At 39.8% G+C, this 17,448-nt stretch overlaps 1 protein-coding gene across 2 annotated transcripts in view; it reads right to left on the reverse strand.

The window, feature by feature from the left end:
- KCNH1 (potassium voltage-gated channel subfamily H member 1) overlaps positions 1 to 17,448 on the reverse strand; it is a 185,413-nt gene that overhangs the window by 88,301 nt on the left and 79,664 nt on the right. For both annotated transcript variants that reach the window (XM_040554071.1, XM_040554072.1), the window contains exons 8-9: positions 9,235 to 9,434; positions 5,372 to 5,624 (exon numbers count right to left, since the gene is read on the reverse strand). In XM_040554071.1, coding sequence (XP_040410005.1) covers positions 5,372 to 5,624; positions 9,235 to 9,434 — 453 coding nt within the window. The remainder of the gene's footprint in view (positions 1 to 5,371; positions 5,625 to 9,234; positions 9,435 to 17,448) is intronic.

Genomic DNA, 17,448 nt, shown 5'->3' on the forward strand with positions numbered 1-17,448 from the left:
TTTCAAGGTTCATCTCTCGGTTTCAGTCTTTTACTGAAATGCTTTTCCAAATGTCAAAGATGACCCCAGTTTCAAACAGAATGAGTCGAATCCAACCTGGGTCCAAGAATCAGTTGTTTCCTTCAGCTACACTAGAAAAGAGGGATTTTCTGTTCAATCTTGAGTACAACCAGGTCAAGCATTTCTAATTTAGAATTGATTTTCTACTAAAATCAAAAATGGCACTCTTGATCATTCAGGTATTTGTACATTTATATCAACACAATTTAAATTGTTTTCTAACAAGGCCTCCTATCCTCTCTTTCACTGTATTTCTAGAAAACATTTATAAGAAGTTAAGTTTACTACCACTTAATGATTTTATTATTATTATTATTACAATTTTATATGACTTTCTGATGCACACATGCAATTGGAGACATAACACAAGAACCAGTACTTCCTCTTATAATTGTGAGGAGAGATTAAAAAGGTCCAGACTAGAAGGCCTCAGGAAAGTGCCCTATCAGCCTCAGCAACAGCATATAGCATCTGCTCAGCCAGATTTCTAGCAGTTTCTTGATTACAACAGTTCTAAACAATTATATTCTCATGCTGCATTAAGGAAATGCATACCTTCATAATGTGAAATATACAAAAAGTACATTGAAAGACAGTTCTGGTTCTCAAGCTTCCCTAAATTAAGAAACAACAACTAGCTGGGGCAGGCTTAATTCATGCTCCTACTACCTTTTCCCCTGCATATCTCAAAGAAAGCTGCAGCCAGATCTTATGGCCCCTGCCTGAAACACGTTTAATTCAGGGGGAATCTTTTCAAGATACTCATTACATTAAAATCCAGCAAATCTCTCCTAAGCATGAGTAAATTTTAACTTTTCAATGACCTGTGACAAGGTCAGGTTTTCAGAAGGCCAGGGGATCAGCCTGAAGGGTCTGCTCCAAAGCTGAGAAACCAGCGCTGCCAAATGAAGCGCACATAAATGGCTGATTGTTTTTTAGCAGTGACAAACTAACTCATTTCCCCTAACCACATTTGGATAAATGGGGAAGTTTTTAAGCAGCAGTAGTTCAAATAGATAAGTCAGTCTCAGATGGATAAAGCAGCAACAGCCCAAATGGGTAAGGCTTAGAAAAGTTAAAAGCAAAGCCAAGTTGAAAACAGCCTCTTAATGGAAGTTCTGCATGACCTATGCTTTGCTCAGCTCTCTTCAGGGCAGTGACTGGGTGATTCGTCTCTGTCTTCCATAAAGTGATGAGTGTACCTCAGCATTTCATCCTAAGCAATAACAATTGTATAAATGGAAGAAGAGAGAGCTACAGAAAACTGAATTGTATTTCATCCAGGCTGCTTCCTGCTAGCTAATCATTACTGCTACTTAATTCCCCTCATAACCTACACATTAACATAAAAAAACACGGTGGTACAGTGGCTTGCCTTGCTTTTTTTTTTCTCATTCATATTAAAATGAATCACAAATACATAAATCACCTTGCTTAAAGGCAATTTTCTATTTTGGGGGGTGTTTTTTTATTTTTGTTTTTATTATTTTTTATTTCTTTGATACATCAAGTCCAAAGATTGTGTTACATGAACATTAGTAATTTCTTAGCTTCAGTAGAAATTTTGGATAGATTCAAAAAATGTATCTTTCATCCCAACAAATCAAACCTAATACAAAATACCTCAATTTATTTAAACTTTTACTGTAAACATTGCAGAGAATTTTTTTTTGAAATTTATACATTTTGTGTTTATCTCTAAGTCAAATTAACAGGGAATGCAATCTTAGGTGACACCAAAAAAAAAAAAGTACATTTTTTTCACTTCTGACCCATGTACAATTTCTTCTAACTCAAGTATTAACCCAAGTCAGTCAAAATTAGTTCTTTGTTATAAGAACATAAGCCTGGTCTGAGAATTTACCTCTCACATGGGTATTAGAACCAGTCTGGGAGGACACAATTGCACACATTACACTCCAAACTCCAAGGCTACATGATAGACATTTATATGCTAGTCTGCAAGGCTAAATGATTTCAAAACTTGAAAATTTTTCATATGAATTGGATCCTTTAAGGCTTAAGTGTAGTTTACCTTTGGTTTATGTAATGCTGTGCAGCAGTCGCACAGTAATTTAGGGATGCAATTTATTTCTCTATTGTACGGAAGATACAGGCTACATTACAAATTGCAAAGGCTGCTTTATTAAGTGACAGCCAAAGCTGAGAAAATAATTCACCTCGGATAACTTATACACTTTATTTTTATTTCAAGAATGTCTGTGAGGAGATTACAGTCACTCTGACGTATCTGTTAACTGAAATTACCCTACAGAATTCCTCACGTGGTTAGCAGTTACATGCCAGATGTTCAGAGCTGTGCTTCATTGTGACTGGCAAACGAAACTTATGGAATTGGCTGTTCTGGCTGAATGATCACCAACAATCATGTTTCTTGTACAATGCAGAATTTATTTTTTTTCCTTGAGTGCTCGTTTTATCTGGTGTGCTTTTATCAAATGTTTGGCAAGTTTAGCTGAACATGAAATTTAAAAAAAAAATCGTTGCTGTTCTACTGATAAGAAAACTGTGACTGCAAAGAGGTTAGGCAGGAAATCCTGTCCTATCTCCTGCAGCGTCCTCAGTAATGTGGTTCTTACGTTATGCAGCTCTAAAGGAGAAAACTCCTACTGATTCAGAATAGGGAAAAACTTCAGTTAACTACATCATTTCTTATCTGGATGGAAAAATCTCCAATGGATGGTTTCACAACCTCTGTGTATGTGTGTACACGTGAGTGAAGGGAAAAAATCTTCCTTAGTCCAGAAGAAACTGAAATGCAAAAATTGATATACATTTATCCAAAACAAAATCTTGCCAAATCACACTGAACCCACTTCATTTTGCCTTCATTTCTAACTACTAGATTTACACAGAAAATGACAGAGCATCAACTTCTGTGGGAGCCAGAGAACTGACTCCAAATTTCCAATAAAAGGTGTGGAGAGAAAAGGATCAATTGCTACTGTCCCGGGAGAAAAACAACATAAAATATTTCTATTCATCCAAATACCAAGGGATCGGCCTCATTTATCTGTAGCCATCACTCTGCAGCAGCAGAGATTAGCGGTTCAGGTTTCCTTAACGTTGATTTTTCAAGGAACCTGGGCTGAATATTTTCTAAAGTGAACATCATGATAAAACATGGAAAGTACTGTTAAAGATAAGGAGGAAACTTATATCTTTAAAAGGCATTTTGAAAACCCTGCTTCAATATTTTTTAACTCACACTGATTAAATGGAACAGCAAGTTTTTCCTGAGCTTTTCTCTTTGTGATGGACACAGGAGGAGGCATCATGGGATACAAGATGACCCAAACTGAGAGGCTTTAACATTTGCCATGTTAATTCATGGCAGCTCAGTATGTTAAAAGGTAGTAAGCTCTTGATGTCCAGCTTAGAAAATCATAAAATCACTGAATGTTTTGGACTGGAAGAGACCTTAAAGACCATCTAACTCCAAGACCCTGCCATGGGCAGGGACACCTCCCACCACACCAGGCTGCCCAAAGCCCCATCCAGCCTGGTCTTGAGCACCTCCAGGGATGGGGCATCCACAGCTTCTCTGGGCAACCTGTGCCAGTGCCTCACTGCCCTCTGAGTGAAGAATTTCCTCCTAACATCTCATCTAAATCTCCCCTCTTTTAGTTTAAAGACATTACCCCTTGTCCTGTCACTCCACCCCCTGACACAGAGTCCCTCCCCAGCTTTCCTGTAGGCCCCTTTAGGTACAGGAAGGCCGCTGTAAGGCCTCCCTGGAGCCTTCACTTCTCCAGGCTGAACAACCCCAACTCCCTCAGCCTGTCTTCAGAGGAGAGGTGCTTCAGCCCTCTGAGCATCCTCATGGCCTCCTCTGGACTCATTCTAATAGGTCTGTGTCCTTCTTGTGCTCTGGGGGCCCAGAGCTGAACACAGTGCTCCAGGTGGGGTCTCACAAAAGCAAAGTAGAGGGGCTTCAACCTTTGATGCAGCCCAGGATACATTTGGCTTTCTGGACTGCAAGCACATGTCGCTGGCTCATGTTGATTTTTTAATCAACCAACAACCCCAAGTCCTTCTCCTCAGGGTTGCTCTCAATCCATTCTCCGCTCAGCATGTATTTGCACCTGGGAGCAGTTGTTAGTATTAAACAGCACTGGATTACACAGCTGATTCCAGAACACAAAAGAACTAGTTACCCCACTACTTTACACCTTTTTAGGTTCTTGTGTAGTACAAAATATCATGAACTTGATTCCTCAGGACATGAAATTCACACTATGCTATATATGCAATCCTGTTCAGAAGTAGAGGAAAAGTGAACTCTGCATATTTATTAGCCCCCTCATTTTCCAGTAGACATTCCTTTTAGAGTTGGCTGTATGTGATCAGAAAGTTTAAACTTAGAAAGTTTTTGTCTTTTTTGCCAGGCTGCCATGAGCAACAGGTACTGGATAAAGCCACCGTGAGAATTTACCTTATCACAAAAGGGTCTGACAGAATCAAAGGATAAGTATCACCTTTTCAGTGCTGTAGCCACCCCATCATTTACCTATATCTATTGGATAATCTCACTCTTTTCTCCTAGCTTTGCTTCAGAATGTTGTTCATAGCACTGTCAGCTTCTTTTGAGTGCCTCTGCACTAAAAATGTCATTCCAAGTTAATGCAGATCGGCTTTAAATTTTTATATTATATTTCATATATTACATATTATATATGATTGTATATTGTGATCATTATATGTATTCTTTACTATTATATATTCTATATTTTATATTATTTTGTCTTTAAGAGATCAACACACAATCTGAAATCAAGCTAACTGAAAAATTTTCAGCAAAACTGGATTTTTATCAGAGGGGTGGGAGGCCTGGCACTTTAAGTTTTCTGCAATCCTAAATGGAATTTCTAATGAAGGGAGATGTGGCAAGGAAGGAACAACACCAAGAATGTCCAGTATCTCAGTGCTCAAGTACAGCTGCCATTGACCAGAAGAAACAGAGTTGGAGCAATCTGGAGATGAGATGATTGCCCTTCCTATTTACCTACGTGGAACAGGAAGGACAAGCCAATGACTTTATGCAGTGTTCCTGTATGACCGACCTTAAGCAAGTATTTGTTCCTTTCTCTTTCAATTTTTCGACAGACAACAAATATTTAATGCCATAGAGCTGCCAAATTCATTAAAATATACCTCACCAGGCTGTGGTAAAGCTAACCTGACTGGAGCTTTTTTAAAGAATAACGAAAGTGCTTGAGTAGAAGAGGCTATAAAAACACTCTGTGCATCTATACTTGTACACAACGTGTGTATCAGCTGTGAAACTTACCCAATATAGCAACGACTTCGTCATCCTGGATTACTTCCAAAGACCCTGAAACCACAAAGCAGAGACTGTCGACGCTCTCGCCAGCATGGTAGATCAGGTCTCCTGGGGCACAGTGCACTGTCTGAAACTCCATGGCAAGCGCTCGAAGGCACCCATCACTCGCCAGCCTGAAGGCTGGGTGCTCCTTGAAAACTTTACGGTTCAGATGCACACAGATGTCTGCTCTCATGTCCTTAGGGCATATCTGCAAAACCTGGAAAGGAAATTGGGCAATCAATTCCTGCGTGTGGCTTAAATGTGCCACATGATTATCCCTGTTTTACTACACAGGTTTATGAAATGCTTTCCTCCCCATAAGACTTCTAATCTCAATCCATATTCCTATTTCTATAGGTACACATATGCCACAATACTCAGTCTACTTTACAATACTTGAAGGAAAATAATGTTTTCATCTCAGCGACATGCTCTGCTGGATATTGAATTACCCTGATAAGGCATCAGGTTTTTAAGACAAAAAATTAGCTGTACAGCAGTATGGGAAGTGGTGGAAAAAAGCCTGCTGAAGGGATCATTTCTAGTGGGTAGGTCTCTATTTAGATAGACATATTCTATGAAAAACCCGCACAAATTTTCCAAGTGTGAGAACAGTTGTATAGAAAGAAGTATAATCTCATAACCCTTTACAAAAAAAAAAATATTGCTAGTTTCATTAGCTCGTAATATTGAGGTTTGCAGGTATGTATTCAAATTCACCTCCTCAGTGGCAGTACCAGATTTTTTTTTTTCCTCACACAAGAAGGGATTTAAGGTATTATACTGTGTTGCACGACTTTTGGCTATTGATGATGTGTGTTCCCAAGGGTACATAAATCAATGCTTAGCACAGTGGTACCAGTCAGGACTCTTTCTTAAGGTTTTTAATATAATAGAGAAAGCTGAGTGGAAAGAATACAGAATCACTACTACATGTAAACGTTAAAAGTTCCTGGCAAAAACTCTGGAAACACATAATGTGAACAAGGACGACAAAATCCTTGTAAGATAAAGACTGTGATGAAGTACATCTCGAGATGCATTATTTGCAGAACACTTTCTGAGTAGTGTGAGTCTGCCTCATTTTTCCCCAGTAATAACTATTTCATCCAATTAAGGAACACCCAGGGTGAGCTTCAGAGTTACTCCCACACATTTTCCTGGATGGAAGGAGATGGCTGCTTTGATGCAAACACTCCTGGAAAACGTGAAGGTAACACATGAAGCACAATGGCTATGCCTACACCCTCAGTGATGCTCTGTGCAAGATCTCTGAACAAAGAACTAAGCTCATAACTCCGTGCAAGGCAGTGATACCAGGTGTTAGGCTTGCTACTCCAAGAGCAAATGGCTCTACCACTGCTAAAATCATCTCTGGCCCACCTCCAAGCAGACCTGCTATTACGGATATCACTTCTGAAAGGGATATTTCTATAGCAATTAACTGTAGGTCACTCATGGATGATCTCTCTCACCTGCTCTACAACGAGCAGCCCCCAAACCTGTCAGTTCCCAGACTTTTAGGCTCACAGGAATGGGTCGGGACAGAAAGACCAGCATTAAACATGGAACATAGGCAGTGGCCATAGCTGTCTTTGCAATTATCTCATTTATTCTGGCAGCAAAAACATTCTGTATTTGTAGATGCTTGCCAATATTTGGCACCAGAATTATACACAAGTACACTTCACTGTCATTTGAACATCACACACACAAAGGGCTGCTGTAATAGAAATAGTAGTAAGAAAACCTGAATATACAACAGAACATTTAAAAAGAGGCTCTTATCCAAAAACCTCTTGGTTTCTCATTCTAAGAGGAAGTTAGCTAATTTTCCATTCTCCATTTAATAGAAGTTGTCTCCAGACTTCATAAAAATAAAGAGGAATTAAACACATCTGAAAGTTACAGACAAACAGCAGCAGATTTTCGTTTATATGGGAGGTATAAACCAGATCATCATGGCTTAATTTTAGAATCTCAGAAGCTCTTGGTTAAATTTTGTTGTACTGGCATTTACTAGACTTATAGACTTTGCTTTCATCTGATTATTCACTCCTTGGCATGCCTGCAGTTAACACCGAATTGACAAATTTGTGGCCTACAAAATAGTGAAAAGATTGGTTCTGTGTTAAATTCATCTTTAAATATCTGCCTCACCTGTAGAAAACTGTATTACATTACACAGCGGCACAACTACCACTGTTCCGTCACAGGAACAATACATGTTTTATTCATTGCATGGCATCCGAGGAGTTATACATAGGCATCAAACCAATGGAGCTCAGACCCGAGCGTTTATGGATTGGCAGAGCCATTAGTCAGTCTTACATTGTGTTAGTTTTTGCAATGCAGATGAAAGTTGATTTCTTGGTTTTACGGTCATCTCCACTGGCAGTTCAGCTATGCACACACGGGTTATTGAAATCAACTCCATATTATGCTCTTTGATGCTTTGATCATTTGAGACTTTTTTTTTCTATTTATTAAGGTAATTTTCAAAGGCTACAGTGAGTTGTGCTTGGTTTGGTTATCCTGCTGTGTCTAAAGGCATTCCTAAAGCATTTCTCCTCTTATCAGAGGAAAACAAGAATGGACTTTGAAGATAAGCTAAAACAAATTTGTTTTACATAGCAATTTTTTCTTGTTGCTACATTAAAATGATGATAGAAGCTTGTACTGAGGAGTGAATGAAAGCACCAGCGTTCCTTACACTGTGTATCTTCAGGTCTTGTCTCTTCACCTTCCCCAAATGTGCCTACCTCAATGCTCACAACCACACACAAAGACATTTTGTGAGAAAACAGAGCAGCTTCTAATCAGCACTATCTAGCACTACAATACCATTTATTCCTGAAAGCTGGTGTTAGAGAGTGCTTCCCAAAATCACAGTCTGGGATCTAACTGGCAGATATGCTGAAGACCACTGAGGAAAGCAAACAGTACCTCCTGTACCCAGCAGTCTCCAGACAGCACAGTGCAAGGCCACATCTGCTCTACTCTTCCACAACGACACTTTAACAACTAGACAGAAATGACTTTGTTTGCTCTTTAACTCCAGCATCTACAGGTCTGAATACAAAAGTAAACAGACAAGCAGAAAGCTGGTGACTGGAGCACTGGTCTGATTTCCTGAACGCACCACCTCCCAAACGATATCTCTTCACAAGCAGAAGAAAAACAGTATCTATCCCCATAAAAGCTGGCAAATAACAGGAGAGCAGAAAGTAGTTGCTTTGCACATTTGTTCTGGTGAAGGGCCATTTACTATGTTAAAAAACACAATAGAAATTTTACTTGTAAATTCAGTGAATGAGGATGATAACATTCACCTCAAATAAGATAGCTTTCAAACAATACATTATTATTATTAATGAAATCTGGAAGTCATTATTGTATCTCTCATATTCCAATCAAATTCTACCAAGACAAGACAAATTATACTTTGCATTCAGGCCCACGTACTTGCAAACAACCTCTTATAACAGAAAAATTGCATTAAAATCTCATTTGAAGAAATTCTGAGGTCGTGCTAGAACTTGGAACTTATTTAGTTATTTTGTTTTCTGAAAACCAAGCTCTTTCACTCATTTTTATATTATTTCATGCCATATCACCAGCAACACATATGCACTTTTACCACTAATGTAAGTGGCGATATGACAGAATAGCTGAAATGCTGTAGTTGAGAGTTTACAATTAAGGGAAGCTGCTACCCGGTACTATTTAAAGAATATTTGTCGTCTTTACTAAGGAAGTACCTCCTGTTTATTTTAATGCAATGCTTTCAGGATGTGAATTGTTTCCTTGCAGTTTAATTTACTTACCTTCTCAGTATCTATTCCTCTGGACATTGACCAGGTGGAAACAATGTAATCCATCACACGTTCACTCAGTCCTTTAGGGACCTGGTAGAGCTTTAGAAAGTCTCGGACACTGTTCAGCATTTCATGGTATCTGTTCGTATTAGCATACATTTGCTGAAATATGGTTGTCACATTACCAAAAATGGTTGCATACAGAAGGGCTGTAAAAAAAAAAAAAAGAAAAACAGTAAGTATGATAAATAATATGTTGCGTTGATTAGCGTATGTTCAATGTGCTGTAAAAGACAAGAAATGCCAAGTCCATAGAAACGCATGCAATTTTGGTGCTTTGTTAGGGAGGCCTGATGAGCACAAGCATTTTGCAGGTCAGACTTAGCATTACAAGCCGAGGACGTCCGCCTGCTTTTGTGATGACGAGTCCTGCAGCACAGAGTTACCGAAGCACAACTATTTGTCTTTGTCCATCAAACAATTCAGTAGCATCCAAACCCTTACGGAACCACAACAGAAGAAACAAGAATTTTGAGACAAATTGCTTGACAGCAGACACTTTAAAATTTCATCTCTGGTTTATAGTGCCTGTGTTGAAATGCCATCAGTGACAGATTTCCAAGCTCTGAGTGCATTACCACAGTAGTAAGCCGAGTCATCATTACCCACCTCAGTGTGACAACAACAATGCATCAAAGCAGAAGATGGAATATGTAATAAACAGCTACCATGGGTCAGTGATTTATAGATGTAAGTTTAATAATACATAAAAACTCACATTATGTTTTATATTCTTCGGGCAGAAGAACAGCAAGGCCTGAAGCAAGAGCTAAAGCCCTCAAACGCAGACCGCCACGCTGCTCTTCTGTCTGCACAGGGCACAGATACAAAGCCAGCTGGTGGATCAAAATGTGTTTAATAATGAATGTGAGACAGAAAAAAAAAAGCAGTATTTCCAGTAGTGGAGGGAAGTAGATGAAAAGGCACAAGACTTAAGAAAATCCACCTTCCAAAGCCCAAGATGGGACAGGAGGTTGGTGGCAGTCTTGGTGGTTATGTTTTGATGTCTTGCAGAGGCTGGGGCTGAGGCTATTTCAGCTAATCCAGCTCTGAAAGAAAGGGAAGGACAGGAAACCTCACAGGGAGCTTTCTTGTGTCAGGAATCAGGCTGGCGATAAGCAGGTGAGAGGCTGACTGCAGTCAGGGAGAGGAACAGTCAGACAGCAAACGTGCTGACAGCCACCAGTAAGTGCTCTGGTTTGCTGAGGACATTCTTCCTCTTTATCATTTCCTGTCCCCTAAAACAGGCACTGAATTGTCAGTATCATATATGTTCCACTCTGAGATAAAAATAAATAATTGAAAATGATATTTATTAAAAAAATAGCTTTTTGCCTTATCTAAATCCCCCTTTTTGCTGTTACTTCCTCCCTCACCCCCTCTTTTTTAATATATATATTTCCTCATTTATTCCTTTGAGAGTGCAGCTATTTATTCAGGTCAGCATTGTAGTCAGATATCCATAAGCCAACTAAGACTCTTTAGGGTTTTATGACCAACAAAAAAAAAAAACTTTAATAACATGCAGGAGAAGCTTACAGGTCTGTTTTTTCCCTGATCATCGAGAGATGCAATTTAAAATTAGACTAGCTCAAGGTCTTTACCCAGCTGTTCCTCTACAGAATTCCTTCTTAATGTTGTATAACTTCTTGATTTTCATGAGTTCCTGCTGGGACCAGCTCCCCCCTTTTCCCACTACCCCTCTGTACAGACAAGTGGGAGCTTGGACCTGGGGGCACTTACCTGGCTTAGTCAGCACAGCTACCTCTTTGCTTCCTCAGTCCCCTAAACTGATCAGGATGCACTCTGAAGTACAAATATTGGTATCCACAGTGCAAACCCTGAGTGAATTAACTATGAAAGGCTCTCAAGCCCAATAGGCTCCATAACACCTCTGGAATGCTAGACAGGTTAAAGGCTGCACAGGAATCTCAGATTTTCGCCAATTGCAGCTATTTCTGTAGACGTAGATCCAGGGATTTTGCTATCAGAAATGGCACAAATAAAAGCAACTGTTAAAAGGAGAGCAAGGTACAGAGCTCAGCTTTGAGAGACAATTCTAACAAACCCTGAGCTCCTCTTTCAGGACCAATTCATCAGTCTGCCTTCAAGTGTCTAGTGTGCTGGATAGCTGCCATATAACTTACTCTCTGGAGCAAATACAAAAAATAGTATTTAGACACACAGCTTGTACTTAAGTATCTATGTCTCCAGTGGCTGCATAAACACTTCAGGGATGGTCCTTGATTTTCCGTGATTTTACTTATTTCCTGAAAGATTATCACTAAGAAATTTTGGTCCGATGTTTTATCCCGTTCAAAATAAAGCTTTGTTACAAGGCACCAAACACCACTTCAGACACCTGTGCAGTTTTTGTACTGCAGCTGATGATTACCTTGCATTTTAGGGTAACAAGCTGCAGCATAACCAAGGTAAGAAAACAAAGGGCATTACTTAAAACAGCAAGCCACCATCTAACAACGCTGCTTAACATGCAATATCCATCCAGAGCTAATACAACACTGGTCACTCAAACTACTAAAGATGCTAAAACTGCACTATTATTTTAGAATATGATTCTGTATCCTCTAATTATCTGTATAATTAAGCTATGAATTTATGGATATGATTACATTTGACCTAGAATGACCTGAATGGTCAGACAGGTTGAAAAGGCAGCTTTGCCTCAGCCAAATTCATTTGGTTGGCATTGCAATATTTAACCTTGTCCAAGACATACACCCGGATAAAATATCTAAAAAAAGCACTTTCTCATAGTGAGAGGCCCATATCAAGGCGTGGAATTTGAACTCCAGACCTACTTTAGAACTTTTCTTTCCACCTAGGAGGCTACTCACACCACACCTCACAGACAAGTACACTTAAAAACTCCAATCTAAACTTCCCCAAGTAAGCCTATCAAAAGAGACTCAAGCCTCAAAAAAATGAATATGAGTCAAGGCTGAAACACTGAATATGAGTCAAGGCTGAATATGAGTTTAGGTCTCTAACTAGGCTTCCAGAGAGTAATACCTTCTCCTTCTTCCACATATGTCCAGAAAACTGAATTCCACATGGAGTTGCAATGAAGTTAAAAAAAGATCTTAATGCACAGTCCTAGATTTAAGTTAGATTACCTTTCTCCTAAAAATTCACTTCTTTTGGCAGGCTCCTGACCTGTTTCTGCAGGAGAGCAAAGGAAGTCCATTTAAAACCTTGGCTGAATCTCATAAAACAGACCTTCCCCTTGATTCTTAAGTGCAGCCTCACCAACTCAGACTTGCAGAAACAGATGGTAAGAAGGATTTACCCATTACCGCAATTCAAATGTTTTCTTCTGTTGAACAACAACAAGATGTCAGCTTCCTTTGACACATACATACAAAGCCATGCCAACTAATATTTTTTTTTAAAGTAGAGAATATTAATAGGGACACAGGGACTAGCAATGTATAGATTATTTCTGTTTAACCTCAATTTATGCCTGAGCTAAACCATACCTGAAGCTCTGATGCAATGAGTCCTGAAGAATGCTTCAAAGAAAAAACAAACAGATCGACTATATATGCTCCTTAATCTATGAGTACTTTGCTTTTAAAAACAAACATTACCTTTCCCTTACTATGTCCTGTGTTGCCCTCTGTCATGCAGATGCAAACACAACCCCTGAAACGTTGCTATTTACACAGACCTTTACCAGGTTCCCTACAAGAAACCAAACCAGGGCATCCAAAACTGTGCATGTCCCACTGGTTGAACTCTGCAGCAGGGAAAGTCATCCAGAAACATCATTCTTCTGCCAGCCAATACAATGCTGAAAACAGATGACAGGTTAGGCACAGGGTCACAAGCAAATTCTTATCTGTAGGTTTCCGGGCCACCATATTTGAGGGCATCCAACAGTCTCGTGTTCTGGCAAACAGCAAGACCTGCTGATTTGATGTCTAGGGATGTATAGGCCTACGTCAGCAAAAGAAAAATGAAGTCCCCATCCACCCCTTTACTGTCCAGCTACATGAAGCCTAAAGAAAAAAAAAAAAGGAAATTTGATTCTTCATTTCAATTATTACAAGGTGAGCAATCCTAGAGCAATTTCCACTGCAAATTGCAGCTACGATGCTCCAGTACAACAATTATCTTGGCAAGAAAAATTATTGCTGCCTACATTAATTTTTCATTAAAAAAAAAAATCCCCAAATTTACAATCCTTAATTTATCATTAGCTAACCACTTTATTACTATTAAAGACACATTAAAGCCATGGATATTTGCTGCCTAAAATTGGGTAGAGACATTAGCATATTAAACACTGACCTTTTCCTGCAAAGAAATAGTTAGCTGTGTCCCTTTCCTTTCTTTCAAAGGAACAATGAAATGAATCCACTGCAATACATCACAGCCCCAGAAACTTCAGAAACAAACACTCTCCCACAGGAAGAAAGTTGGAGAATTTACGACAGAGCAAAACCTCAAGATCCTTGTTTCAGGACTGATTGAATGCCGTGACTTTAGACCACTGCCCTGTAACAGTGACAGCGCGGGTCATATGGTTTCATGTCCAACACCCAAAGGTCCCTGGAGCTGTTTGCTGCAGTTTGTGGCATTGCCTTATGAACTCTGTAGAAATGATGAGTTCTTTAGTGGTCCTATGTGCAAGGGACAACAGAAATAAAGAAAAAGGACTGGGGGAAAAGAGGGGAATGTCCTCGCAGGGCATGGATTTGAGTCAAGCAAGGCCACAAGTGTGCCACACAGGAAGGTCACAAATTAATTTGACCCTAAAAGCTTCGTTGGATGCATCGCTGGAAGGAGGCAATGTGGTGGGTTTTGAGAAACGGTGTCTAGGAATAAACCTGTAGTGACCATGCCTACACATTGACCAAGGAGAAAATATCTGCTGCAGAACAAGCAATAGCCTGTTCTAGCACTGCATACAGAGCTGCAGCACATCAGGCAGAGAGCAAACACCTCCTCTCCATGAATGTCAAGATCCCTCAGAAAGGACAGAGGGTTTTTTCTCCTCACCAAGACATAAATATTCTTCTCTGACAATAGATAAAGAAAAACACATTGTCCTCAACAATGTGGCCACCCGTTTACAATGCAGTCTATGTCACCCCATTTAAGCCAGCGTTTAAATAACGTCAAAGACAAAAGCATAGTAATTTCAATAGCCAATTAGCCGCATGAGTGAATCATGAAGGTCAGATACAGGTTGGAAAGGTCACCAAATAATCTGCTACTTTTAATGATGTAACAAATAAGAATAGAGAAATAAATACAAGTCACGGTAGGTCTCAGTTACCACGGATAGAAGACCTGGGATCTGATTTTAGAATTTTAAGAGGAAGAATTTCTATCTGTAAGAATGAGAGGTTTGCAATTACCCCAATTACAGATGTAAGTGCTGCATGCGGTTCCTGAGATGAATCATCAGATTGATGATGATTTGTTCAAAATGCACTCATCCAAATCCCCTGCATACAAAATGTGTGCATAAGAATCAGATAGCAACAAGTGAGACCAACACCAACCAGCGAACAACCTCTCACATCTTGCCCCCAAGACCTGCAGTTCTTCCTAAAACTGAGCCGACTTCACTTGCACTTTCTAGAAAGCTGATCCAGAAAGTCTGCCTGCCTGCATATCAGCTCTATTTAACAATTTTTAAAACCTCTAAAACAGAGCACCTCTCTTACATACTTAAGGATTACTCTGTGCTAATCTAAATAGTATTCAAAGAGCAAGCACCTGGGTTTACAAACAGTAGATGGCTGAAACGTATAGCTGCACTTTTGTTTCACTAACGGGTTCCTAGTGTACATCAAGTTCATGCGTGAGTTGAGAGAAAACACAGCCTTGAAAACTCGTAATATGTCACTTCTCACCGAAGATGAAACACAACAGTAAATTAACCACAAAAAAATGCATGCCCCAAAGGCATTTTTCAGATAACACATTGTGAGGTCACACAAAATCAACGTTGATCAGATAAAAAGAAAAGCAGAAATTAATAACTGTATGGATTATAACATAATCATATGAGGAAAACACATTGTTTTTAAATGAGCAATTAGAACAATGTAAGAGCTTATAATTGCTTGAGATTAGGGGTCTTGATTAGTGGTAATTATTCCTACTTAAGGGTAGAGAGTATGCAGTTAAAAGAAAAACACTGCACTGTTAATTACAGCCAGCAAGCAAATACCAAACTGAACAGGTATCTTATCAAGGCATTATTTACAGTACTAGTTTAATAGAATTGTTATTTGTAGACTTGCAACTTTCAATCGGAGCATCTAAAATAAGATTTACTTATCTAGTATCCGTATAACCTTCTAAAACAGTAGAGAATTTAAATAGGTTGCACCATTTTCTATCAAGACAGATGCAGAGCTGCTTAATTTGGTTCTTCTTAGGAGGCTTTGTATTTTACAAATATTTTTCTTACTTGTAATCTTTTGCCTAGCTTTTATTTGTTATTAAAGCAATGTAGAGATGTATCATTTCATTCTGCTAGTAAAAAAAAAGAAACAAATGCAAACAGCCATAATCTAATAGGTCAATTAATATTATGTAGTTTGTGAATTTTCACAACATATTTGCATAATACTTTCACAAGGTATAAAACAAGTTACTATTGCTTAGCATGTACATGAATTCCTGCATTTTACAACTTGGGAAAAAAATGGTTTTCGAAGTGAGTTTCCAGAGGAACTGTCACCCCTGCTGTTCCACTGACTGCTAGTGCTGGCTCTTCCCACGGCTCTCTATTCTCCCAGACTAACTGATGCACTGAACTGCTCCACCTCCCTCCACCAGCTTCTAAATTTCCCCTCAGTTTAGGCACCCCACAAGCAAGAGTAGGGCAGTAGCAATGGCAAAGGCTGAAGGACTGGCACACTATTATCAACTGAGCAAGCCTAAAATCAACATGATGACAAAGAGCAAAGCAGAAAGCCTGAATGGGCCACGTGGGACATGAATGAGCATCAAGCTATGTGGCAGAACCACTTGACTTCTAGGATGAAAGGTGAGAGACCACGGGCAAATTATATCAAACTCCTAGTCAAATCCTACTGCAAATCTTCTCACACTTGTCATTGCATTTGCTGACATCACGCTGCTCACAACAGATGGAGCACAGGAAGAAACACCAAGCCCCAGCTACAAAGGAAATGTCCCCATGCAGAAGGACAGGCCACTAGTAAGGAGACAGCTGAGAAGGGGTAAACAACAGAGCATTATAGACATCATTTTTTCCCTTCCCATCCCCCCTCCAAAAAGGAAAACCAACCACACAGAACAAGAACTGCAATGGAATACAAGTCAGAGACATAAACAAGGGAACAGCTGCTCTAAGAAGCCACTTGAGCAACTACCAAGGACTGCAGTCACAGAAACATCTGTGCACCTTAAAAATAGGCTGTCTGCAGCGCGTAAGGGCACAAAGGGAAGAGTTAAGAACAGCTCTGGAACAAACACCACAGGCAAGTCCCACTCCTCCTCTCCTTGCACCCTTTCCTAGCAATACAAAATAAAAGCAGATTGCTACTACAGCAGTAGAGACCTACAGGCAAATAACCTCCCGTTACCTCAGGGACTTGACACCACTTACATTTTGCCAATTTAAGGCTTAATATGGAAGAAGAGAAGTAAGTGTTGGCAAACCACCAAGCTTTCCAATGACACTGAACTCCAGCATCCTTAAGGACGTTTCAGAAGTGAAGTTTCTTGATTTTGATTTGATCTGGCAGCACCCACGCAGCTGGTAGCTGCAATTGCAGATGTTTTGGCTCACAAGGATTTCACAAGCCCGGGCATCGTGGGCACCGCCGATCTCTGACTAGCTTTGCTTTCGCTTTCAGCATGTTTGGGCTGAGATAAACAGCACGGGAAAACACAGACCAAAACTGATCAGAGCAGCGATCAGAGCCAAAGCGAATAAAAGCCAGTAAAACAAACTTCAGCACGAGCCATGCGAGAGCTCTCCAACACAAACAGCTCCAGAGGAGGGCCAACACCAGGCTGCACTCTGTGGAAGGCTGCTCCTCGGATCCAAGATCCTGCTTCTGAAGAGGGAGGATAAAAGGCCCCCCGGCAATCTGTGCAAAGGAAGGGTGGGTATCACCTCCAGGGCCAAGGCCTAAACTCCTACCTGTG

This window comes from Cygnus olor, chromosome 3 (assembly GCF_009769625.2).
Source record: "Cygnus olor isolate bCygOlo1 chromosome 3, bCygOlo1.pri.v2, whole genome shotgun sequence".
Lineage (NCBI taxonomy): Eukaryota > Metazoa > Chordata > Aves > Anseriformes > Anatidae > Cygnus > Cygnus olor.